The sequence below is a fragment of the Paralichthys olivaceus genome, chromosome 6, assembly GCF_024713975.1.
Source record: "Paralichthys olivaceus isolate ysfri-2021 chromosome 6, ASM2471397v2, whole genome shotgun sequence".
NCBI classification, from domain to species: Eukaryota; Metazoa; Chordata; class Actinopteri; order Pleuronectiformes; family Paralichthyidae; genus Paralichthys; species Paralichthys olivaceus.
Genome location: NC_091098.1, coordinates 10,500,106 through 10,527,000, shown reverse-complemented (window position 1 = coordinate 10,527,000; position 26,895 = coordinate 10,500,106). Strand labels below are relative to the sequence as shown.

The following is a 26,895-nucleotide window of genomic DNA, read 5'->3' as shown; positions in this document are numbered from 1 at the left end:
TTAGAATTTTGGCCAAAGATGGAATTAGTGGTAAAAATACTTGTTTTTTAAAAAAAAGAGACAGAATTCAAACTCTTTTGAACCATTGCTCCATGCTCCATTTCATCAAATTCAAACATTTAATCATTTTAATATTATTTGATGATTTTAAGAATGTTTTTATACAATCGAAATAAAAACCGTGGGTCACAATGCAGAGAAAATTGCCTTTATTGAAGGACATTTTAAAATTATGATATAAAAATCCACATTCAAACATGTTCATTTACCTGAGGGAGTCTTCCCAAAGGTATCAATAAAGTTCTATCTAATCTAACCTCTAATCAGTGCACTTTCAAGCATTATCATTATTTCTATATTTAGTATTTTATCATTATTTTAATGAAATAAGACATAAAGCGATCAACAAAAAGTCAAAAGTTAATGTCCTAGTATATTAAAGAAATTGCATTCCATCAGTAGTCAGAGAGATACAGTCAGAGAGAAAACAATTAACATCTTTTAAACTTAGTTAGTCTATTATAGTACCACACCTGGAGTAAACTTAGAGTTTATCAGATGAGATCTGGTGATTGTTCAAATAAACAGACAAAACCAGAACCCTCCCGAAACAAGAATATTTTGGTTTGTTTTGGTCCAGCAGTGACAGATGAAAAATGTTGATTTGAATGATTCATTAGCAAAACTTATATTCTACAATAAAAAATGTAATTTTTTTTTTGTTCTTGCTGAAAGAGCAGAAAGATTCAGTCCAACCTGCTGGCGAGTCACAAAATAGAAAACCAGAACTTGGTATTTGAAGCACGTTTACAGAGCATCTGTTCACATATACACTGCGCTCATACATTCATTCGCAGACTAGTTTATTCCATGTATCTCATGTATAAACTGCTCACAGTTCAATGCACAACCATCAACAAGTGAAACCATGTTAGTGTATGCTGTGTTTCTTCAACACGCACATGTAGAATACTGACTGACCAGTACACACACACACACAAACACACACACTTTATTTCATTACAGTTTGAATCAACTTTTTTCAGTCTTCCATTGGTGCTGCATTTCTGGAAGTGATCAGAAGGGGGCAGCATTTCTAAAAAAAAGGGACAGAGTGGAGTAATGCTGCAGTGTGTGTGTGTGTGTGTGTGTGTGTGTGTGTGTGTGTGTGTGTGTGTGTGTGTGTGTGTCCCTCCTATCCTGAGTAGTAGTTAGTGGGTACAAATGGCATCTTGCTGACGGTGGCCGGCACTGCTTTCTTCCTGACCTCGACCTGGATGTTTGTTCCGTTCTTAGCGAATGCAGCATCCACGTAACCCATGGCAACATTCTTTTTCAGGCAGGGAGAAGGGCAGCCACTGGTCACCTCACCTAAATGAAACAGAGAAGGATATGTCTTTAAATCTCTTAGAGAATAAAGAATACAAAATTTAACAGAACTTGGTGAGGCGACACCACAGGATCATCAACAAGAAGCTGTATGTACAAACTCTGCACATTGTGGCCTTTAAAACGAAAAAAAGTCCATAAATGATGGAATTTAAGTTTTAGCATTTACTTTGGTGTAAGTTATAAATATAAGTGTTGAATTTTTATGTTTTAAAATTCTATAAAATTCTCAATTCTCATATCTCACAGCTCTCGACAAACCGCCACTCCTCACCTATAACCTTCCCGTCAGGGCTGAGGATGGGTGTGTGTTGTCGGACAGGGGGGCCGGTGGACACCAGACCCACTCTCTTCCTGGCCGTCTTGGCTTTGATCTGGGGTATGATGATGTTGGCACCAGGGAAATCCTTTGTCTGACGTCTACGTTTGCCTGCAAGTTCAGGAGTTATTACACAGAACAGACTGAGTAACGGCACAGATACACACATGCAGGGACACCGAAACCTCAAGTTTAATTTGGTCAGTTTAGACAAAAATGCTCTTAGATTTGAATGAAAACGGCCTGAACTTTACTCCATCAATTTTCACCAGGATTGTTTAATTTTTCTATGAAGAAACTTACTACGATCCCAATACAACAAACTGCTTACACATGGGCTTTTACACAATAAAATGATTGGGAACTGATTTAAACATCTTAACATAGCAGTATTGACATTCTAAAATAAATAATTCAATTACTGTAATAGTTTTAACCCGTCCAGGTCTTTGAATATATTCATGGTATTGAATATATTGTATTTATAAAACTTCCAGAGACAACTATGTACTTAAAATATGACTTTTATGTTTTGCATAGATCGAAATATTATGTAATCAACACTTGAACCTCACCTATGGTCCACACCAGGGTGGCCTCCACAGGTGTGGTAGTCTCATCGATGTCGTTGCCATAGAGACAAAGCCCCGCTTCAAGCCTCAAACTGTCCCTGGAGCCCAAACCAGCCAGCTTCACCTCGCTGTTTGCCAGCAGCTTCTCCGTCAGCTCCACCACTCTGGACTGAGGGACGGAGATCTGACACACGCACACACACACACACACACACACACACAAACACACACACACAAAGAAGCAAAGTCTCAGTATCCACATCTATTTATACTGAGGTCCAGCAGATAAAGAATGTGAAAAAGAAAAATATTCATATCATAAAACACACATTTGAAATGAAGCAACATGTTCATTACAAACAGAATATTTGGAATGTTTAACAGTGTGGGACATAGCACCATGATAACCACGTTGACTGACAACAAACACTAATAAAGTTATTTTTATGTAAAAAAATGTTTTAAGGAAATTGGTCACACAGAAAAGTAAGACAGAAGCTCACCTCCACTCCGTCCTCTCCAGTGTATCCACAGCGAGTGACCCTGCAGCCAGGAACACCAAACACAGTGGCCAGGGCCGAGCTCATGAAGGTGAGTTTACTCAGGTCCTCCTTCAGCCCCTCCTGCAGCACCCGAGACATGGACGGGCCTGACAACACACAGTTTATTATTAATCCACATAACCTGAGACATGGAGGGCAGAGGAGGAAACATAAACATGCACACGCGCACACACACACACACACACACACACAGGTCAAACAGTAACAGTAATAAAGGATTAATAGAGGAAGGAAGGAAGTAAAACTACAAAGAATACATGAAAAGAGTGAAACTGAAACATCAGGCGATAACAGAGATATAGGACAGACAGGATAATTAGACAGGATGGATGGAGGAAAGAAGGAAAGAAAGAAGGATTGATGGATGGATAGAAGGAAGGATTTTACCCTGCACAGCAATCAGTGCCTCATCAAGAAACTCCAGATCCACATCAAGACCCGCAGCTTTGAACTCTGCCAGTCTGTTCTATAGGCAAAACACACACACACACACACACACACACACACACACACACACACACACACAGTTAGTATCAGTCTCTCTGACTCCAGACCCGTCACTCAACGTACAATGTTTGTTTGCATTTACCTTCATAAGAGCTGAGTCCTTGTCTGCACAGCCAGCGTTGGAGACGACGTAGAGGTAGCCCTGGTCTGTCCTTGTCACTATGAGGTCATCGATGATCCCTCCTTTCTCAGTGGTGAAGAGGGACAACGTCCCCTTGGGGGTGAGGGAGGAGAGAAGAAGACACAATTAGCAGAAACCTGTTAAAATAGTGGAAACAGAATATCAACATATCAACTCTTGAAGGATGATCATTTATCAGTGTTAAATTGGCAGCTTGATTCCACTTTAACCAAGTGGACTCAAGACTCACTGAGTCGATGCAGGTTCTCAGTGACACACCCCTTTATCTCACCTGGTTGTCCTTAAGTTCTGCAATATCTGCCACCACCAGAGACTCCATGAACTTCACTCTGTCTTTGCCGTGGACTTTGGTCTGACGGGAAAACAAAGGGACAGGATTATATATAGAAACAGGAAAAGTTTTATGTAGTCATGAATTCAAATAAAACTGTCATCTGACTGATTACCATGTTATACTATGATGACATGTCTGTTTATTTGATATTGGAGCTTACATGTATATGCACATGTCTAGACTATAGACTGTATATAAAGATGGCCTGTTCCCCAAAAGTGAAGCAGAGGACTCAAAGGGTCTTGATTGCCCCCCTCCATGTTAGTGAATGGGACATGGACATTGCTACTGTAAATGATGTTGGAGCTACAAGATGGCAGCATTTGTATCTAGGATATTTTAGCATAGTTTTTCTGGTTAGTGGGAGTAAGTGGAGAGGCTTCGTCCATCTTACAGTCTATGGTTCAGAGGTGTATCTGTCTGTGTGTGCCAGTTCACACTTGTCCCACCTGCAGCATGTGGCTGACGTCGAAGATGGAGCAGTGCTCTCTGGTGTGCATGTGGGAGGCGATGTGGCTGTCTTTGTACTGGACAGGCATACTCCAGCCAGCAAACTCCACCATCTTCCCCCCATGTTCTCTGTGGAAGTCAAACAGCTGAGTCTTCTTCAAGGCCGCCTGGGGAAAACACAACACTATGATGAGTGTACAAAATAACAGAAACATTCAAGGTCCAGAGTTTGAATACAGTCAAATAATGACCTCCGTCAAGCTCATAATGTCACCGGAGGATCACTTTAAAACTACAGAACAGATCTCAATAAAACTTGGTGGAAGGATGGACCATGGGCGTAGAAAGAACCCATTTAATTTTGGGAAGGATCTGGACAAAGGGGCATATCCAGGAATTTCTCATCTCTAACATCGTGATTTTCATCAGTTTTCTAGGGAATATTTCATGTATCCTGGTGAAAGAAATCGGGCACATTAGGGAACTGATATCTATATGACTGTGTGCAATTTTGTGTGACTTGATTGAAGTCGCATATTTGACACATACCACCGTCAAGCCCCGTTAGGCTTTTCCAGCTATTCTAGTTTTAATGGTTATAAGAAATAGACATTTGTAAATATGTATCTTTAAGGTGCAGATTTTTTCAAATGTAAACAATGATAAAATACTTAAAATGTTAATGTTGGCATAAGTTTTTTTTAAATGGAATTAGTGCAATTTCATATTTCATATAACTGCAATACTGTTACCCTGTAGTTTGTTTATATTGTACAAATGTATACTTTTAATAGTTACTTGTGTTTATTTAGCATTTTCTACTTATTAACACCTTAACTGGTTGTGTTTTTCACTCTTTGCTGATGTAACACAGTAAATGATAAACTATCTTATCATATCTAATTGATATAATGGTGTCAGTGAATGTTATAACAAGGCAACTCCTATAATTGAAAAAATAACTTCGAAAGGTTTGCTTCCTTAATTGCAAACAAGATACCAATATGTGTATTTCTGTATTATTTAAATTTCCTCTGTAGAGTACAGAGACTTTCTCTTTTGAACATCATGAGGGAATCCAGCATATGTCCTCCCTGATCAGGTCTCTTTCAGTCCCACTGATTAAACTGGTTAATCTATTACAGTGTGTTTTGCAAATATAACTGTGATGAGAGACTTAATAATCACATTTGTTTAATATACAGCTCAGCAGTTTATAGCCCGATTAAAGAGTCAAATGTCCTGTCAGTCAGTTTCCACGCTCATCATGTTCTGTTTTTTTACACCCCAACATCTGACCTTTGAACTAGCCAGTGAAAGGTGGGGGGGCTTATCAGCGCGGCACAAGCAGCAGTGCATTATGGGTTATAGTGTGTCGGCATTCTACATAAGACTCAACCGCATTTGTACCAGAATGCTCAAGTCCAAAGTCGGCTGTCAGAGTCGGAGGGGAGGCTGTGATATGCACACACGCACGCAAACACACACACACAATCACAATCACACACACACACACACACACACACACACACAATGGAGTGTTACAGATTTCAACAATCCACATCAGGACTTTAGTCTTTTCTGCCATTTTACTTTGTGCAACGTTCAGAGATAAAGATCAGCTGATGAATTATGTTCGGCTGACAATTTTTCCACATCCATGAACAACAACAACAGCTTGATAAACTGCAGAAAACATACATTTTAAATCATTGCATACACCCCTGCTGTGTATTTCATTTACCTCATTTGTGAATGAATGAATAGATTTCACTATAGGGTGAGATCACAACACGTTAATTAAGCAGCAGCTCAGACGGAGCTGGCAGTGCTGTAGAGTCAGTCACTCGTGGTTTGAATAAAATCATGGTGCAGCTCAGTGAAGTGAAGCAGGCAGAGCGAGGGAGGGCGGTCTGCTGGGACAGATGCACATTATATCTGCATGAGCTGTGGTGACACACTCCTGTCACACTCTTATTACTGGAATGTAAAACAAAACCAAAAAAGAGGAATTGAGATTATTATTCTGTGGATCTCTGGACTAAAGTTGAAAGAGGAACATAGCTCCTCCAACACTTTCTCCACTTATATCCTAAGTAGCTTTACAGTTTTACAAGTAAAACTTTGAATAAGAGCCTTGGACAAAGCACAAGATCAGCTCATATTAAACCTATTAATGAGGTCAATTATCACACATGATGGTTCAAACTTTTATTGAAAAGAATATATGAGAGAATCAGATAAATATCTTTTGAGAAGGTGTTTATATGCATATAATCTCACCTCAGGACTACACCAAATCATGTTGTACGATATATTGCCCCACAAATTATTAGTAAGTGATATTATCATCATCATTTAGAGACACTTATACCACAGATATTACGATAATATAATGGCATAATAACGCAAGCATTACCATTACGAACCCCAATGCACTTTTCATTCTAGAGAATATTCAGTCTGACTTTGGAATTCAAAATATTAAAATAAACCCTAATTAAATAAAACGTGTTTAAAATAACCACACAGAACCAAAACAATAAGTAAAACGGACTCTCTGGCTCTGTGACGAGAAAGCTCTGAAATAAATACTGAACATTTGACTGAGTGTGTATGTCACCAGCTCTGAAAACTGGATGGGATGGTTAGATGAGCTGTGGGTTTGTGTTTCCTCTGGGATCGTGTCAGGGCCACGTTTACTGTCAGATCAGTTTCATAATAGAATCATGACAGAACATTTATGGGTGAGGTTGTTGAACATTTCACCACAGAGCAAAGACACGGATCATCTGTTCATATCCTGATCCTCCGGCCAGGAACTCGCTGCAGTCTTTCTTCAGTACTTGGGAGAACTTGCAGCGACAGAAGTAACATTTCACTCCTCTCACCTCTGCACTTGACGCCGGTCTCTGCTGCTGCCTCCTCCCCGCACATCCAAGCCCAGCGACCCGCAGCAAATCGTCCCGTGAAACCCGCAACGCGAGACCGAAGCCCCCGACCCCGACCAGCCCCCGAGCCCACATGATGCCGCCTGAGTTCCCGCTGAAGAGTCTCACGCTCACTCGGTGCTCCTCACACTGCAACACTTCCGCTGTGTGACTCAATCCGAAGACTCCACACTGTGGATCCTCTGCTCTCCTGACCGAAACACGTGAAGCCACAGCGACTCAAGGGAGGAGCAAAGGCTCATGGGAAATGGAGTCAATGAGTCTGTTTTCGCTGCAGGATGTTAATGCATATAAACACTGACGTTTATTCCTATAGAAAGTGAGCTTATGCCAATAGACTGTGAGATTTATGATTATATCATGTATGGTTTATGATTATAAACTGCATGGTTTATTATCATAGACTGAGGAATTTGTTCCTATAGACTGAGGAGTTTGTGCTTATAGACTGAGGAGTTTATGATTATAGATTGTATGGTTTATGCTTATAGAGTGTAGTTTACACTTACAGACTAGGGTTTATGCATATAATATGTTTTTTTGTACATACATTGTAGGGTTTATCTAAATAAAAAAATTACTGTTTACGTGCACACAGTAGACTGTAGGTTTTATTGATATAGACCTTATGGTTTATGCGTATAGACTGTAGGGTTTAGACTGTAGGTTTTATACATATAGACTGTATGATTTATGCATATAGACAGCAGGGTTTATGCATACAGACTGCCACAGCTTCTCCAGGGCCACAGACTCTCTAGTCTTGTTTATGCTCATTTTAATTGAAAAAACCCTTGAAAAGAAATAAATTCCTGCTTATCTAATATCTGTCATTTATAAAACTGTGTTAATTTTGCATTTGAATCCATCAAATGAGGTCAGATAAGTGTGTTCCACTTTGACTTTTGTCCCTGATGTATTTGTGTGTGTGTGTTTATCCCTGTATATCCCATCATGCCCTCCACCAGATCATTGAGTCATCCTTTGGTCTGAGAAACTAATAATACCTCCTGTCTCTGCTGCTATTTTGGGCTTTGAGGGCCTGCGGGGTTGGGTGTGTGCGAGAGCATGTTTGTGGGGGTAATGGGGCTAAGAAGACTTCACCTCCCTCTCCATGTCTCTAGCTCTCTCTAGCTCTCTCACAGGGCAGCTAGGGTGGGCTAAATTGGAACACGGACACACACGAACATAGCTGGTAGCTGGGGGTGGCACTGGGGGCGTCCTACAGTTGCTCAGTGACACACAAGGAGTAGGAAGCAAAAACCTGGAGGTTCCATGTGGTTTCACACGCCAAGGATTCTATTGGAATCACTTTTTCATCATTCAATCTGAGTTCAGCTCCCGGATAACGTGTGGATATTTAAATGTCATATTGCAGCTCCTGTTGCTGCAGCTTCTTTTTGGCACTTGAGTGTCGTCCCATGAAAGTGTGAGACTGGGTTAACAAGAGGAGTGCTAGACAAGAACAGACCAGTACAAGCATAAAACGGAGCTCTTGTTCTTGGTGACAGAAGGTAAGTCTGAAGAGAATCCAGTTGTTTATCTTGTAATATCTTATAAGATCCAGTCTGTCTACTGTCAGCTCGGCTGTAAATCAATTCATTGATCATCCATTCATTGAGTCGGTTAGTCATTAGGTGCCTGTCCCGTACTTTGGCCCTAATTCAAATTCCAGTAGCATTGTGCCTTTATGTGGTTGACAACCAGCTCTAATAATAGCTCTGATAATCAGCTTCTCATGTAGCCTGTATGTTTTGTCTTCAAATTAAAGGCAAACAGATCCATTCCCCCCCTAATCCCTATACCGACCTACTGCCCTATTTTTATTTCCCACTGAATATTTTCGTATTCCTTACATCCTTTCTCTACCACTGTCTTAGGGAACCCACCATATTCTCTATTAATATTTCTATTAATTACATTGATATGTCTGGATATTTAAGATTTTAGTAACAGGAAACTTGGTTCCGATTAGAATAAGCAATTCCAAAAAATCAAATGGAACTGCATAGTATATTAACACATGATAAACAGCTGCTGTGTCTTCACTAGTCTAAATTTACTTTGCCTCTTGGTCTTGCAGTAGTTTGAAGAAGATACACCTTCCAGATATAGTATTTACTAGAAAAGAGGTGTTGACTAGTTGAGTGCCATCTTGACTCTTGTGATCCATGTCTTCATCCTGAATTTTTCCTCTAGAGGAGGCGAGATGTCCAGGCCTCCTTCTTCACAGACCACCCCTCAGTTCTACAGAGTCAGTGAAAGGGACCTCACTGAGATCGAGCTGCATTCTGTGGACTCCATCAATGATCTCCACCGAACACACCCCGAACACAGCCACAAAGGTACACACAAATACTGTGAACCCAGCCACAAAGGTACACACAAATACTGTGAACACAGCCACAAAGGTACACACAAATACTGTGAACACAGCCACAAGGGTACACACAAATACTGTGAACCCAGCCACAAAGGTACACACAAATACTGTGAACACAGCCACAAAGGTACACACAAATACTGTGAACACAGCCACAAAGGTACACACAAATACTGTGAACACAGCCACAAAGATACACACAAATACTGTGAACACAGCCACAAAGGTTCACACAAATACTGTGAACACAGCCACAAAGGTTCACACAAATACTGTGAACACAGCCACAAAGGTACATACAAATACTGTGAACACAGCCACAAAGATACACACAAATACTGTGAACACAGCCACAAAGATACACACAAATACTGTGAACACAGCCACAAAGGTACATACAAATACTGTGAACACAGCCACAAAGATACACACAAATACTGTGAACACAGCCACAAAGGTACTGTGAACACAAAGAGATACACACAAATACTGTGAACACAGCCACATAGGTAAACTCACAAATATTGTGAGCACAGCTCAAAAGGTACATGCATAAATATTATAACACAGCCAAACAAAGTACACACACTAATACTAGGAATGCAGCCACAGAGGGACACACAAAATGATCATGAATACAGTCAAAAAGGTACACATAATACTGTAAACACAGCAAAAACAGTCGACACAAAAATCCAGAAATAATCAAACAAATACACAGGGTTACACACAAAGACACACACAGAGGCAAACATTTCTCAAAAAGCTATAAAGGTACATCCACATCAAACACACGGTCCCATCAGAAGGAAATTACACAAACAGGAGACATTGAATGAGTCCACTGTGTGATTTCAGGGGTGAGGCCTCCTCGTCCTGCTTACACACCTTCTTCGAATGGGAACCTCTACACGTGTGATACGACAAGTGTCAATCAAAGAGGCCATCCAGTCAGCAGCAAATGGCAGAGCCGTCTGCAGGACATGTTGACACCCAGTTCATCACGTGCCTACGCCATGGGCTGTGCTATCATCACTTTGCTTCTACTAACAGTGTTTCTCATTTTCTACTTTTTGGGTGAGATTTCATATTGATTCATTTTCAGTCGTGATTTTATTTTAAAATGCCCCTGCCACTAATATAATGTGGCTTTGTGTGTAACCCTAGACGGACAGACTGACATTATGTTTGTGTGTCTGTTCCTTCTCCAGTCCAGCAGGGCGGCGCAATCCAGATGTTGACAGATGCAGTGAGGGAGAAAGAAGCTGCTGCCACAGAGCTGTCACTACTGATCCAGGAGCTGCAGGCACTGAGACACAACCTGACGGCAAGGAGAGGGGGGACATGACGAAGATACACGAAAAATACAGTACACTTTAAATATGGACGTGAGACATGGGACAAAGTGCATTAAAACTGTGCTTTACACTGAAAATTCCCTTGAAGCAGAAACATTTGTCTGTCAAGATGAAATGAATGTGATAGAACCGTGCAATTAAGAGACATTTCTATAAACTTTCCATCCCAAAGTCACATTATCAAAACAGCATGACTGGTTGGATTAGAATAATTTAGTTGGTTTATCTCATGATGTTACATCACACATTTAACATTTACAGAAATCGAATTCTTCATGATTATTTCTCAAACTAACAAGTGAATTTGAAATTGTTTTGTGCTGTCAATCACTTTGTGTGAGCAGGTGTCAATGATATTTCACTATATGTATCAACATATACAGTGTAAAAAGAATATAATAAATACTTGAGGATCAATACAAAGCAAAAATGTGATGGACTGTGGGAAAAGTAAAACAGATATTATTAATGTAGACAGTATTCTATCTGAGTGTGTATTTATTAGCACTGGATAGTAAATACTGTATATATGTATTTAAAATGTGTAAATTAAAGACTTTCACAAAGATTATATCTCCTGAAGGACTCTCTGTTCTCTGCAGAAAACCTTATAATGAATAAAGCTTAGAAAATGCTTCTGAAAGTAACACTAAGAGAACATGGAGGAAAATGAATGATTCTGACTGAAGTGTCAGAATCTGTCAGTCATTAATAAAATAAAATCAATGATGTTCATCTTAATGCATGTTTGTAAAATGTAGTTTTATGTGATTTCCAATCCATTTAAAAAGAAAAAGCAAAATAAAAACCAAACTCACAAATGTTTTATTTATTTTATATTCCAATTAGAAACTTACATGACCCTGTTCTTCCTGTTCTGACAAAACCTTGACTGAAAAGTTCGTGTTACTTCTGTCCGCTCTTCCGTCTGTTGTCATCCTTCGTCATCTCTCCACACTCCTGTCCTGTCCAGCCTGGGTAACACTGACACATAAAGTGGGGATGAAAAGTTTTGACACTGGAGGAGTCATGAGGGTCTGAGAGCACAGCTTGACCTGAAGAAACCATGTGACCAGAGTTGGGGCGTCTCCTGGTGCAGCGCCCGTTGCCGTGACAAAGCTGAAGGCTGCAGCGGTGGGTGTCAGACCTCAGTGATAGAATGAATGGACCCAAGACGGCGTTCACGTAGTCTCTGAGAAGGATGCACTGATCCTGGAGGGTGGGTGAAAGGGAGAGGGTTACAAACAGATACACACAGTGATACAATAACACAAAACCATTTAACCATAACATCTAACTCACATTACTGCACAAACCTTGGATTTGGCAAATTTGATCTCTCCCCACAGCACCACTCCAGCAGCTCCCAGTGAGGCACTCTCCCCAAGTGTATGCACCAGGTCTGTCTATACACACACACACACACACACACACACACACACACACACACACACACACACACACACACACACACACACACACACACACACACACACACACACTTACTGTTGATAAGGAGTAAAGACTCTGAAAACGATTTTTTTCATTCCAAAATTCACACAATAAAACAGGTGAACCATTAGTTTACATTTCATTTAAAGTTAGAAATTATTATTATTCTATTTAAAGATCGATATTGAGCAAATATTACACATTTCTTCCAACTGCATTTGTCATGTGACTGTTTTGGTCTAATCATTGAGACTGAGTGATCACCAGGTATTTGGAGAATCGTTACTCACTTTATTAAAATCTAAAAGTTAGTTTGTGTGTGTTTATGAGCTGTAACAAGCTGGTACCTTATTGAGAAAGGTGAGAGTGTGTGTGAACGCCAGTCTGGCATAGGGAAGAACTGGTGTGGCGTGTTTGGTGTTGTTGTGGCGCCACAGTGATGCCACCCTCAAAGCCTCCAGCAGTCTTTGTCTGAGTGAAAGAGACAGAAATGCCCATCAGAAATTCCATTACGTATCTGTGTGGATGAAGATTTATCTCAAGATCAATAAAATAATTTGTATCCTTAGCTTCCACAAGGTCCTGGTAGGCTTGGTTAGGCTAGGTATGACATAACACTTCTTCATGCCTTTTATTAATTCTGTGTACCTGACCATGAGAGCTGCGTCCAGCGATCCTGCCAGCCGCTGTGGCAGGTAGATGCTGGGATAGAGAGCAGTGGACTGACTCCAGAGCCACGACAGACGTTCATTCTGCCTTCTCGTCCCTCTGTGACAGAGTCCTGTGTAGCTCTTATCTGGTCACACGTGTGAAACAAAAAAGGACACAGGACTGTTTCATTCAGACTTTGTATTTTAAACATGAACTTTCTTTTATCAGTTAAATGATGGTGACATAAAACATCTAATCAAAATAGTGTTATTTGAAAAGTGGCATAATAATACTTTCCTAAGATAAATGTTCAACAAGATGATTGCATGTTGAAACAATGGTGTTCACAGTCCACTGACCATTTGTCCTACCTGTCTTTCTCTTGTGCTTATTAAAGCAGGCAGGAAAACCGTAAAACCCCCATAATCCCTTGGGATGACTTCTGACCGCCGACCGCAATGTCTCCTCCATGAACATCCGAGCATTCTCTTCAAACTTTTGCCTCGCCAGCAACATCACGGCCCTGTCAGACAAATCCGGTCTTGCCTGTCTCACCAGCTGCTTGGACAGCCTCCGGTACTCCATCTTGGATCCAAAGTTTCTCTCCCACAGTGGGCGCCACTCCTCCCAATCGATAACGGCCAAACCCGCAAAGTTTGGCTGCAGCAAACCAGAAATCTGCATCTCTGTAAGGGAAAGATGGTCGGCCAGGTCGCCAAGCTGCGGTATTCCTCCGTTCACCTTCCGGCCGTCTCTGGAGAGGTATGGATATTCCCCCAGGCGGTCACGGTAAAAGATGGTCATTTTCTGGAAAGATTAAATATTTACCCATAGTGTATATATTGAGTATGAAAAAAAAATATTAGAATGAAAATGATCTTATTTAATATCTGTGACTATGTCCACCTCCTCAGGGTTCAAATGTTCAGTGTGTAGGATTTAGTGCCATCCAGTGGCGAAGTTGCATATTGCAACCAACAGCTCTCCTGACCCTCCCCTCCTCAGTGTGTAGGAGAACTATGGTGGCCATTCTGTGACGTAAAAATGCTCAAGAGTCAGAGATTGTTTTGTCCGTTCTGGGCTTCTGTAGAAACATGGTGGTGCAACACAGCGGACAGTGTGAACGACGAGTCTGAGGAAGGCTCATTCTAAACTAATGACAACACAACGATCCCTACTCAGGTGACTGTATACTGGTGAAAACTTCTATTTCAATTTCTGGAAAGAGATTCCCATAAATTCTACACACTGGACCTTTAAACTGTGTTCAAATAGAACAGATAGGACCATAAAAGGCTGTTTGTAGAGGACCTTCAACCAACAATAGACTAACACTGCAAAATCCCATTTTCAAAAATACACTATGAAGTTCATAACCACGTAGCTTTAAAGTACCTTTGACAGAATAAATATGTCATCGGCTAGTTTAAGGCAGAAAGATTTAAATTAATGTTAATATTAAGAGAAATCTATATTCTAATTATATAGGGATCAGGAAAGTTTCACATCCACTGGTGACATCACCCACTGCGTTTCATCACCTGTCCCTGGAATCTCTGCTGTCGGTTCTCTACAATATCAAAGGCTCCCAGGTTCAGGTAGACGTTGTGGCGTTTCTGACAGCGTGACGTGGGCATGTTCCACACCACGACAAAGGGCTTGTCCTTCAGGATGGGGCCTGCTGCAGCCACAGCAGGGGAGGGAGTGAGAGAGTTTCCATGGGTGAAGTTCCACGGCAGTGATGTGAGGGGGAGGGGAGAAAGAGAAAGGAGGAGGAGGTGCAGAGGGAGGTGAGACAGCACCATGGCTGCTCATCAGCTGACTTGTCCTTCCTAGCAGGAGAGAGGGATGAGCCAGTCAGATCTAATGATGAGGAACTTCACTTTAAGCAAAAGCAATAAATACATTTAAATACAATGTGAGTTTATACTTCATGATCAAAAGTCCTGACAGGTAATAAAATGAAAACATAAACACACACCAAAGAAATATTTCACTAAATTTATTTCCATCATTTTTCACCATCATTTCTCAGTTTAATGATATAACAAATCTTAAAAACTTTAATAAGGGTTAAGATCTCTGGCAGTTCAATGAGGTAGATTCAACCTTCAAGTTTAACATTACAACATGTCATGTGATGTAACAGCTACAGCAGTTTATTGATCTTTTCAAGATAAGAAAATTAATTTACATTCACCATCCGTTAGCTAACCAACAACCCACTGGGAGGAAACCAATTCTTTGATTTTTGAGTCCATCTTTTTCAAAAAAAAATCTAAATCTCAATATAACTCAACTGAGCAGGTAAAGATGAGTACATCTTCTCCTTCTCCTCAATTGAAAAATCCATCAAGTGTGAATGTTGAAAGAATTTTAATTTCAAAGTCTGATGGGATAAAATGAGATGTGTCCTGCTTCACTGGAAGATTCAAGCTTCCTCCTCGTGAGCTGTGTTAGCTTCATCATGTGACATACGCTTTTAACAGTAGATATGATTCCTCTGTCACTAAATCCTCTTGTTCATACAAGTCTTACACCATGATTCAACAAATGTGAAAACAGTCTCAACTCTGCCCACATTATTATAACAACAGTAAAACCAATCTTTAAGAAGGACTTAAGAGCTGAATTTTAGGATTCAACTTTGTTTTCATTTTTAAAATAACAATGAGAGGCACTGGTAGGTTTAAAAAAAAAAGTTTTTTTAATGAAAAGCCAAAGTCGAGCCACGAGAACTGAAATATAAAATCCCGTGTTTTGTTTGACAGTTTGCAGTACATGATATCATTTGTGTTTAGGCCATTTGAACGTGTGTTTCTCTAATTGAGATATTTTCAGGCTCTATTTCTCTTCTGTGGGTGTATGTACTATCAAGTGTGTCCATTTGTGTGTTCATCAAATGTCTTTGTGCATCCAGTAGATGGGAACTCCTTTGGCGTCTCTGTAGGGAGTCTCGTTCAGGGTCTGAACTACGAGCTGCCCTGCAGACTGAGGAGGAGGAGGTGGAGGGATAGATGGAGGCAGTGGGATGGAGGGTTGAGGAGGAGGTGGAGGGATGGAGGGAGGTGGCGGGATGGAAGGTGGAGGAGGAGGTGGAGGTGGAGGAGGAAGAGTGGGAGGATGAGGCTGAGGTGACCCTGCAACATAAGCACCGTCTGAGTCTCGGTTCACTTGTAGCATTTGAGCGTCCATCACTGTCCGTTTTTGATTCTGCTTGTTCATCTCGTCACTCTGTATCCTGGAGAACTTTAGAAGCGTTTCCATGGGAACAAACGATGTCATGGAGCCTGCGTTCTGCACTGGCGTTGACAACACGTAGCCGAGGTGTGCATAGAAGTGCTGCTTATCATGGGTGGTCAGGCACAAGCATTTGAACCCTCTGCCTTTCGAGTAGCGCTCGGTCTCCTCCATTAAAGTCCGGCCGTAGCCCTTCCCTCGCTCCGCCCTTGACACGACCACAGACTCTACAAACAGGCTGCTGCCATGACCCACGACCCTGGACAGTCGGACGTGGCCCAGCAGCCGCTCTGACTTTCCGCGGCCCTGCAGAAGAACCAGGCAGAGGGGGAACTCTGGACAAGACTTATTGAGGGAGTGAACCCGGGCGGCCTGACTCCTCTGCCACTCAGAGTTCACCAGGTCGGCACAAGGAACCAGCAGATCTGGACGCTGGTGGATCGGGACCACATGGATCCTCCCCGGTGGTTCAGGGTCAGCGTTTGGCTTCTCTTTCACTTCTTCAGCAGACTGTGTCTGACAGTCTGATATGGAGGTGGGCCGCAGGTCAGCGTTCAGCTCCTCTCCAGGCAGAGAACTGGCAATTGCCGATGTTATTGGTTGAGACCTGTGGTGATCAGGGTTTAACTGAAGTCAGTTTTCATTTAACTCCCGCAGCGGAGTGCAAAAAGTTAGAAACTGTTCTGAACATGCACTTCCTCAATTTAGTGGGTAGTCTGATTACATCACAGTCTGCATGACACAACTGATCATTTGACATTTGACTTCCTGACTAATTTCACAGCAATAAGATGACTCTCATTCTCTTAATCTTAATGGTAATCATCCTGCCTCCTGAGCTCAGTCCTCTTGTCGGCCTTCCCTTCCCGAAACAACGTAAACCTTCACTCTTCACCTCCTCTGTTTTAGATGTTCTGTTCAGAGGAACTTGTTAAACTACATTTTATTTGTGGATAAAAAGTAAAGGGTCAGTGTTCAGGAATGAATGTGACTTATACAACTCTAAACCTTAGTCCACCGTGCAGAGGAGCTCCAAAATGTCCCAAATTCATACTTTTTAAATGACTTATTTTGTTAACAAACAGTTGAAAATCCAAAGAAATTTAGTCTGTTTTCATAAAGGAGTAAGGATCCTGTTTGAGAGGCGAGAATAACAACATTTCTGGTTCATTTAAAAATATCTTCCATGATTATTCAGTTACCAAAAAGCAGAAGTGACTGAATGTCTTAGTCTGCACTGTGACAGAGTACATGCATGTGTGTGCTGATTCATATGAACCCCAGCTGACATGCACAAGTCAAGTCAAAGCTCTAACAGGACTCATGCTGTAAATTGTAACAGAGCATGTATGTGTTCAAATTATTTTTCACAAAATAACCAACTTTTGGCAATGAGTTGACATTTATCAGAGATATATACTGATGATTGTATTATAATGATGTCCAGAGTTATTATTGTTAAAACAAAATATAATTGTGGATTATATTTCATTCTATGATGTGTATAGTACAAAGAAACGGAATAAAATGATGGATAAAAGTAAACTTGAAGGAGAATAAAATACAGAGACTTTGAAACTGATCTCTTAGTGCTGATGGTATGCTAATCCTCTTTCTTTTTAGAGATAACACATGTGGAAACGTCACCTCTTACATCTCAAATGAGAAAATGCAATCATCCCTGTGCCTTCTACTATCGAGACATGAGAGGACGACCTGACAAAGTGGCTTCAGATAACGTACACCACCACTGCCGTTTCAGAACGTAACAACTGCTGTTAGCAGTTGCAGCATTACTGTGAAAATGATTGTGGGTATAGTGAGATAGTGGTGTTAGCATTTTTTAGCAGCTAAGACAGCTAATACGATGACGATAAGAAGATAAAGAAATAACAAAAGGCTGAAGCCCCTCATGAACATCCGTGAGCCTTTCAAGGGAAGAGAGGGATCACCAGGAGTTGTCTTTGGACTATAAAAGCCTTGGACTATAAAAGCCTTGGACTGTAAACGCCGCTGGTACAGAAGTAACATCAGTGTCTGGCTGTCTGCTTCTTCCAGGGCGCTCCTTGTCACGGCTGATTGTGGTCGTTGAACGTGTAGTTTGAGTAAAGACGGTGTATTTTGTTTACAAGTAATTCTAATAGTAATAGCAGCTAATTCCAACTTTGCAATGCCAGGCATGAATGTGTGTGTGTGTGTGGGGGGGGGGGGGGGTCGCCGCTCCCCAGAATGAGTTACCCCCCCCCCCTTAAAGTTAGCGGACCTGTTGAAACCACATCACGTTTATATAGATTTAACTACACTCATGAATAAAGATGTGAATCTCTTAGCTGATGTCTCCTGTAGAGCCACACAATGATGCCGTCTACACTTGGTCTCATCAGTGTGAATCTATTATCTGCCACATTGTGCCACATGGTTTCTTCAGAGACTGAGCTGTGACGCAGCGAACATAAAGTTTCTTATTCCATCTAATTCTTCCTGATGCTTTTTTTTGGTTAATTATTCAGGCTAATCTGAGTTTTAACCAACTGTTAATGTCAGCTGTTATACAAGAAAACATTTCTTGAGAAGAGTAAACTCATATTCTCTTATCAAATGTTACTAGAGCATAATTTCTAATGTTGACACTGTGCAACACAAACCGAGAGAACAGAGAGATGGCATCACACATTGCAAAGGAATCAATTACTGTTTTTTAGCCATTTCCCAGGAGTCTCTAACTCCTTGCTACGCCAACTTAAAAAGGTTGATTAACAGAGTCGAGTTCATCTTAAAGCTGCAAGGAAACAGCTTAAAGAGTTTCTGTGTTTTCTACTCATCCGTAAAGGTTCAACAAAGAAAAAATATGAATCTAAAATGTGTTCAAACTGTCTGGGATTCAATTTTGCATTTCAGTAAAAAGAAAAAGAAACAGACATAAACAAAGATCACAAAATGATGGAGAAAGAAGAAATAGGGGAAAAGACCAACAATTAAAAAATACCGACTCACCGACAGAGAAAAGCTGATGAATGTAGTTCTGACTACTCAACGCCTCTTCACATTCTCGCAACGTTCAGAAAAAAAGGATGTTTGAGAGATGCAACAGGAAACTAGCAGTTAACTGATAATCACACTGAATATTTAAAAAACAACAACTAAATAACATTCCAAAATCAACACTTCAGATGTACACCAGCATTAAAATCAAGAAACAACACCTACGTTTTCTCACTTATGGTATATTTTTAGTGCCGCCTTCACAAGATGACTCAAACTATATAAAGGTCCTCAGTAACTCATTTATAACTGTAACCACCTTCATTGATGAGTCTTGATGCAGTGGTAGTGAATTTGAAAACCTTATAGTATTTGTATCTATGGCCCAGTTGTTGGTGTCCTCTTTGTCCCACAGACACTTTGACCCCATAGACCCCTGGTATTAACATATGGTCTGAGTGATCCGATCACAAGTGGACAGCTCTAAGTGCAGGTGTGTGAAGGCACTCGGATCGAAAAGCGATCCGATCACACCAGACCACATTGGTCTGGGCCCATGTGTCCACATTCTTTTAGCAGTGTGAATGTAAATGTGGTCCTGGACTCTGCTGACGTCCTCTGTGTAAGTGGAAATATGTACACACACATAGCAACAGGCAAGATGCGATTTGCTCGCTTCTGTTGTTACGTCACAAGACGTACGTGGGGCAACATTTCAGGTGTGAACCAGGCACTCGGAGCTGTCCACTTATGATCGGATCATACCAGGTGTGTACGGGGCCTGGATTTAAGTATTGGTGATTGCTACGAAAAGAAATTCTGCAATCTTGCTTTTTATTGCTGCAAAAATGTGCCATGGTCGAATCCTTTCCCAGCACCATGTCAGTGGCAGAAGGAGTTGGCAAGTTCTATCTTGCTTCATTACATGTCAGACAAAATGAAAGGGAAAGCTGGACGTATTCAATAAAATATTTAAGCATTATGGTTATGGATGAGTTGTAGCTCTAAGACCAGCTCCCTCATGTTATTTTCATCTGAGAAATATTTCTAGATTGTCAATTTACTTTCATGATCTCCAGAAAGTGATTCATGCTTTGATTCCATCCGGGCTGGATTATTGTAACGCTTTGTTTACGTGCCCTGGTTGGGTTCAACTAAAACTTGAAACTTCACTATCTGTTTTTAAATAATCTCTCAAAACTTACTTTAACTAATTAATGGATTTTATTGATTGTTTTCTGCTATCGCTCATGTTTCTATCCTTAACTGTTTATCACCTTTGCTGTATCCCTAGTGTCCGTTTCGTGTTGTTTGTCTGAGGGTATCCCACATTCATATTACTGACTCTCACCCCACACAGACCAGTCTTTTCTTCTGTAATCTGTAATTCAACCCCACCTCTGTCAGAGGAAACACTTTTGCAAATCCAGAGCAATATTTCTTACACTAGTGAACTCTCTTGTACATTCTTGAAACTGAAATGAAAAGGAGAAGTTGACAGCTCTGTTCAAAAGAGTACAAGTGTGCTAGTTCCCATGGTGACTGAGACCTGAGTGAAGCCCATATTGTTATTTCAAACAATTACCATTGATTCGACATGATTCACTTCAAAAACATCAGCTATGCCTTGTTTGATTCTCTCGTGGTTATTGCTGATTAAAATTCAACTGATTTATGATAAAATAACTACAAACCCAAAATAACTATTTGAGAATGTTCCACATTCATGATATCAGTGATGTATGATGTATACTGTCTATATTTTTGATTTTAAACAAGTACAGGAAGCCCCGCTGGGAAGCAGGGCATCAAAAAATTGAGATAGACTCTTGTTGGTCCTCTCCACGGAAATCTTTAGTAAAAGGCGAAAGATTTATACGATCTGAAGAGAACCAAGAGCAGATAACACTCCAGGAGTTTGAACCTCGAGTCTGTTTCTCCGTCTAAACCTTCTCTGTTATGGTTCAAGTTTGAAGAACACATCTGAAACATCGCGTAAATAAACCGAAACATACAGAGTTTCTATTGTATCGGGAGCAGACCTCAGCATTATGAGAAAATATATATAATTTATTAAATACAACATTAGTTGCGCAACCGCTATGCATGATGGGAACTTTGCGACGGCGGCCGCGCCTCAACTTTTTGAAACTTTACGTTTCTTTAACTGTTCTAGAAAAGTCAAATTGTTATCGATAGAAGAATTATTGCTTGATAAGTTAATGATCGAACCAAAGCAGGATGTGAAATGTTTGCGTCATATTTAAAAAACGCTAATTTTTACTCGTTACAGCGGAAGTTGTGCGACTGCGCATTAGGAGCTCCGAAGATTACACGTGTAAAGAGGACAATCGTCTTCTGTTCCGCGTGGACATCTTTCTGTTTTCAGGATCTTTTGGGAATCAAGCCGATTTTCTACGCAGTGCTCGTGTCTTCTGGATTTAAACAAACCACCTGTCATCAGTGATTCAACAAAACATTAGTTATTGTAATGAAAACGATGTGGATGGGCAGCAAAATAAAAGCTTGGTGGTGTGTCAGACTGAGGAGGACACAGCCTAAAATCCTCCATCTAATTACAAGAACAATATGTCTAAATAAATCAAACATGTTATATTACATCTAGTATTAATACCACTCTACAGTGAGCTGGATATTCTGCACATTATATAATAAGTAGGGAGCGTGTTGCATTCAGTTGAGACAAATGCTCAGTTTCTCTGAAGAATGCCTGTATGACAAAATAAGCTCTGATTTATCACAGAGAGCATTAAACATGTGATCGTCATGAAAACGGAAATGTATCTTATTCATTCAGACAAACAGCACTTCTTGTTCAAGTGAATGCATCATGCTTCTGTTAACATGGCCCATCTTTATTTTATTATTGTAAACCTTAGGGGTTGAGTCTTTACTTGTATTGTTTGATAACACCTCAGTACTTTGGTGTCAGATCCTTCACTGACATGATCTCCCATGGTTACACGTGAAGAACAGGTTGAAGCATAATATCAAATATGTTCCAACAAAGTTGCTAGAAATACACACTTCGATCAATTAACATAATACAATGCTTGTTACTTATGAATTTGATTTAGAACAAGTACAGGAAGCCCCGCTGGGAAGCAGGGCATCAAAAAATTGAGATAGACTCTTGTTGGTCCTCTCCACGGAAATCTTTAGTAAAAGGCGAAAGATTTATACGATCTGAAGAGAACCAAGAGCAGATAACACTATCAGAGTTTGAACCTCGGTTCTGTTTCTCTGTCTAAACCTTCTCTGTTATGGTTTAAGTTTGAAGAACACATCTGAAACATCGCGTAAATAAACCGAAACATACAGAGTTTCTATTGTATCGGGAACAGACCTGCGCATTATGAGAAAATATATATAATTTATTAAATACAACATTAGTTGCGTAACCGCTATGCATGACGGGAACTTTGCGACGGCATCCGCGCCTCAACTTTTTGAAACTTTACGTTTCTTTAACTGTTCTAGAAAAGTCAAATTGTTATCGATAGAAGAATTATTGCTTGATAAGTTAATGATCGAACCAAAGCAGGATGTGAAATGTTTGCGTCATATTTAAAAAACGCTCATTTTTACTCTTTACAGTGAAAGTTGTGCGACTGCGCATTAGGAGCTCCGAAGATTACACGTGTCAAGAGGACAATCGTCTTCTGTTCCGCCTGAGCAGACATAGTTCCTGTTTTTAGCACAATAAAGCACCTGTCATCAGTGATTCAACAAAACATTAGTTATTGTAATGAAAACGATGTGGGTGGGCAGCAAAATAAAAGCATGGTGATGTGTGACACCATCTCAGGATTTAAAGTTAAACTTAAAACGTTCCTTTTTGATAAAGCCTATAGTTAGTTCTGGATCAGGTGAGTCCAGAACAATCCCTTAGTTATGCTGCTATAGGTCTAGACTGCTGGGGGAACTCCCATCATGCACTGAGCACCTCTCCACTTCTCTCTGTCTCTCTGCCCCCCCCCCACATTCGTTCATTTATTTATTTTAATACATGTCAATGACTATTTCACTTTGTACTCCCATAGTCTCTCTCTCTCTTTTTCTCTCTCATTTCAGATATCTCTCACCCCGGAACCTCAGGACAACAACTTTTACCATTATTACTATTACTAATTACAATATCGCAGTAATTAATTATGATATCAGTTGTGCCTGTTATCAATAATAATTAATAGTCTTTACACTATTGTTTACATTTTAACTAGTCAGATCTGATACCTGATGGCGCTTAAGTGTCACTGGTCTTTCCCGCCCCCCCTCTCTCCTACTTTCCCTCTCTCTTCTCTCCCCTCTTTTTCACCCATCTCTCCTCTCCTTCCCCCGTTTTCTTTGCTCACCCCAACCGGTCGAGGCAGATGACGGCCTACATTGAGCCTGGTTCTATAGGTTTCTCCCTGTTAATGAGTTTTTTCTCTCCACAGTCGCCAATGTGCTGCTCATTGTGGGAACTGTTGGGTTTCTCTATATTTTGATTTTAAGGTCCTGACTTTCTATGAAAAGTGCCTTGAGATAATGTATATTATGATTTGGCGCTATACAAATAAAATTGAATTGAATTGTGTCAGACTGAGGAGGACACAGCCTAAAATCCTCCATCTAGTTACAAGAACAATATGTCTAAATAAATCAAACATGTTATATTACATCTAGTATTAATACCACTCTACAGTGAGCTGGATATTCTGCACATTATATAATAAGTAGGGAGCGTGTTGCATTCAGTTGAGACAAATGCTCAGTTTCTCTGAAGAATGCCTGTATGACAAAATAAGCTCTGATTTATCACAGAGAGCATTAAACATGTGATCGTCATGAAAACGGAAATGTATCTTATTCATTCAGACAAACAGCCCTTTTTGTTCAAGTGAATGCATCATGCTTCTGTTAACATGGGCCATCTTTATTGTATTATTGTAAACCTTAGGGGTTGAGTCTTTACTTGTATTGTTTGATAACACCTCAGTACTTTGGTGTCAGATCCTTCACTGACATGTTCTCCCATGGTTTCATTTGAAGAACAGCTTGAAGCATAACATCGACTATATTCCTAAAGTAGTTGGGGATGAATTCTTCAATCAATAAACATAATACTGCATGCTAATTACAAATTTGATTTAGAACAAGTACAGGAAGCCCCGCTGGGAAGCAGGGCATCAAAAAATTGAGATAGACTCTTGTTGGTCCTCTCCACGGAAATCTTTAGTAAAAGGCGAAAGATTTATACGATCTGAAGAGAACCAAGAGCAGATAACACTACCAGAGTTTGAACCTCGCTTCTGTTTCTCTGTCTAAACCTTCTCTGTTATGGTTTAAGTTTGAAGAACACATCTGAAACATCGCGTAAATAAACCGAAACATACAGCGTTTCTATTGTATCGGGAGCAGACCTCAGCATTATGAGAAAATATATATAATTTATTAAATACAACATTAGTTGCGTAGCCGCTATGCATGATGGGAGCATGGCGACGGCGGCCGCGCCTCTACTTTTTGAAACTTTACGTTTCTTTAACTGTTCTAGAAAAGTCAAATTGTTATCGATAGAAGAGTTATTGCTTGATAAGTTAATGATCGAACCAAACCAGGATGTGAAATGTTTGCGTCATATTTAAAAACAGCTCATTTTTACTCTTTACAGCTAAAGAACAATATGTCTAAATAAATCAAACATGTTATATTACATCTAGTATTAATACCACTCTACAGTGAGCTGGATATTCTGCACATTATATAATAAGTAGGGAGCGTGTTGCATTCAGTTGAGACAAATGCTCAGTTTCTCTGAAGAATGCCTGTATGACAAAATAAGCTCTGATTTATCACAGAGAGCATTAAACATGTGATCGTCATGAAAACGGAAATGTATCTTATTCATTAAGACAAACAGCACTTCTTGTTCAAGTGAATGCATCATGCTTCTGTTAACATGGGCCATCTTTATTTTATTATTGTAAACCTTAGGGGTTGAGTCTTTACTTGTATTGTTTGATAACACCTCAGTACTTTGGTGTCAGATCCATGAATGGCATGTTGAGTGTTTCCCTCATAGTACTCATGGGAGATGTACTTGTAGAATGCTTGACTGGAGTAAATATCTCTACAGGGCTGGAAGGATTTCTTCAACCACTGTTAGTTGGTGGAACAGATGAGCTGTTAATGTAACAGCCAGTTTATAATACCATCCTCTACTTCACCATGTAAGGTGAAACCATAGGTCTGGGGATGTGGCTACATGCTAACTAGCTCCTCTGCTTCCTCTCATCTTTAAAAGTACACGCACAGCAGTCACACCATTTCAATTCCGTAAAGACCAAAGACCCACAACACTGGCATTGGATAACAACACTGAATGTACACGTCTGCATGTGTCAGCACCATGAAAGTGAACCTACATGTTGGATCTTCTCCGCTGCTCGTCCTCCTCTTAAGCTCGTGTTTACTCAGCTGTTCTCAGATCGGTCTGTGTTCTTGCAGCGACAGATAAGGAGATTTCTGAACAGCTGTCACCGTCTCTGAGATCCGTTCCCCGGTCAGTCAGTTACCGGGATCACCGCCTACTACCGGACAGGAAACGTTTCTGTTTATCATGACTTCTGCCGGAAGTCACGTCTGCCCCCCGGCGGATGGGAGTGACATAACACAAACAAATTGATCAAGCCCACCCCCCTGTTGGAACAAGAGCTCTGCATTAAGTAACGTGAGACATGATGATCACCAGAGCTACGTTAGAGCTTATGCATACACCTGTTAACTTGTAGAAGAATCTATTTATGTTATTATAGTTAATGATGTGTTGAATCCATCACGTGTAGCCACATTGATTCGATTTTGCAAATCCTGCAAAACAAACATAATGTGCCCGAAGGAAAAGGTAACTACATTTCTAATAATGCTACATTTTCACTGGCATGGTTTCTGTTTTTCACAAGGCACAAACAGGATTGTTTTTGCCACCATGAAATAATAACTGTATCCCTAAATCACATTTCTTCAGCAGAAAACTAATGTATGTGGGTATTTAGTAGGCTTGACACTTCAGTGCAAAGAGCAGAGGTATAATACTACTTAGTGTGGTAAATATGCAGAGCACCTGTCCTCTATAAATAAAAATATAATATATATAAGACCTTTCAAAAGCCCAACAAGCAGATACACAGACACTTCACAGGAGTGGACCAGAACTGCATTGTAGAGGCTTTTTTTGTTGTTTTTTTTCCAGTGAGGAGGCTCTCCCAAAAAAAATTCAGGGTAAAGTGACACTTTAAAAACAAAAACTGGTTGTGGCATTATTAAAATTCATAGGAAGCTTGCAACGTTTGTGTGGACACAAGATCTCTGACTGAGTATTTGTAATAATAGTCTTAAAAATAACTGTCGAGTGACCGACTGTCAACAAAACACAGAATATTATGTCATGCACTGAACTGGTATCTACTGTAGAGCTGCTGCTATGAAGCGTTGTCCTATTGTAAAAACCCTGAAGTCTATGGCTCAAGCTGTAAAACAAAATGTACCACACACAGTTTGCTGAACATCAATCCGCTGAGTTGAGTAGAATTCCAA

The 26,895-nt window shown here is 40.4% G+C and overlaps 4 protein-coding genes and 3 non-coding genes across 7 annotated transcripts; 1 reads left to right on the top strand and 6 right to left on the bottom strand.

Annotated features, from left to right (window-relative positions):
* Nucleotides 1–192: 192 nt before the first annotated feature.
* Nucleotides 193–7,814, bottom strand: amt (aminomethyltransferase). The gene is made up of 9 exons (XM_069526117.1): nt 7,168–7,814; nt 4,276–4,443; nt 3,764–3,844; nt 3,433–3,564; nt 3,231–3,309; nt 2,784–2,929; nt 2,284–2,464; nt 1,664–1,819; nt 193–1,371 (listed from the first exon to the last, which is right to left on the bottom strand). The coding sequence occupies exons 1-9, from the start codon at nt 7,300–7,302 to the stop codon at nt 1,196–1,198; spliced, it is 1,254 nt and encodes a 417-aa protein (XP_069382218.1). The 5' UTR covers nt 7,303–7,814; the 3' UTR covers nt 193–1,195.
* Nucleotides 7,815–8,408: 594 nt separating this feature from the next.
* On the top strand, nt 8,409–11,229 carry LOC109623782 (uncharacterized). Its single transcript, XM_069526121.1, has 4 exons — nt 8,409–8,741; nt 9,427–9,572; nt 10,469–10,687; nt 10,822–11,229. Exons 2-4 carry the CDS (start codon nt 9,437–9,439, stop codon nt 10,956–10,958), a joined length of 492 nt encoding a protein of 163 aa, XP_069382222.1. The 5' UTR covers nt 8,409–8,741; nt 9,427–9,436; the 3' UTR covers nt 10,959–11,229.
* On the bottom strand, nt 10,258–19,407 carry hyal3 (hyaluronidase 3). Its single transcript, XM_069526115.1, has 8 exons — nt 19,306–19,407; nt 14,613–14,903; nt 13,443–13,878; nt 13,069–13,216; nt 12,768–12,891; nt 12,285–12,374; nt 11,826–12,180; nt 10,258–10,931 (listed from the first exon to the last, which is right to left on the bottom strand). The coding sequence occupies exons 2-7, from the start codon at nt 14,874–14,876 to the stop codon at nt 11,875–11,877; spliced, it is 1,368 nt and encodes a 455-aa protein (XP_069382216.1). The 5' UTR covers nt 14,877–14,903; nt 19,306–19,407; the 3' UTR covers nt 10,258–10,931; nt 11,826–11,874.
* On the bottom strand, nt 15,058–25,915 carry LOC109630538 (N-alpha-acetyltransferase 80). Its single transcript, XM_020088797.2, has 2 exons — nt 25,725–25,915; nt 15,058–16,918 (listed from the first exon to the last, which is right to left on the bottom strand). Coding segments are annotated over exons 1-2 (951 nt in total). The 5' UTR covers nt 25,727–25,915; the 3' UTR covers nt 15,058–15,969.
* On the bottom strand, nt 21,080–21,194 carry LOC138410648 (U5 spliceosomal RNA). Its single transcript, XR_011243349.1, has one exon. It is a non-coding gene; the product is annotated as a U5 spliceosomal RNA (small nuclear RNA).
* LOC138410647 (U5 spliceosomal RNA) lies at nt 22,405–22,519 on the bottom strand. Its single transcript, XR_011243348.1, has one exon. It is a non-coding gene; the product is annotated as a U5 spliceosomal RNA (small nuclear RNA).
* LOC138410639 (U5 spliceosomal RNA) lies at nt 24,464–24,578 on the bottom strand. The gene has a single exon (XR_011243340.1). It is a non-coding gene; the product is annotated as a U5 spliceosomal RNA (small nuclear RNA).
* Nucleotides 25,916–26,895: the final 980 nt, after the last annotated feature.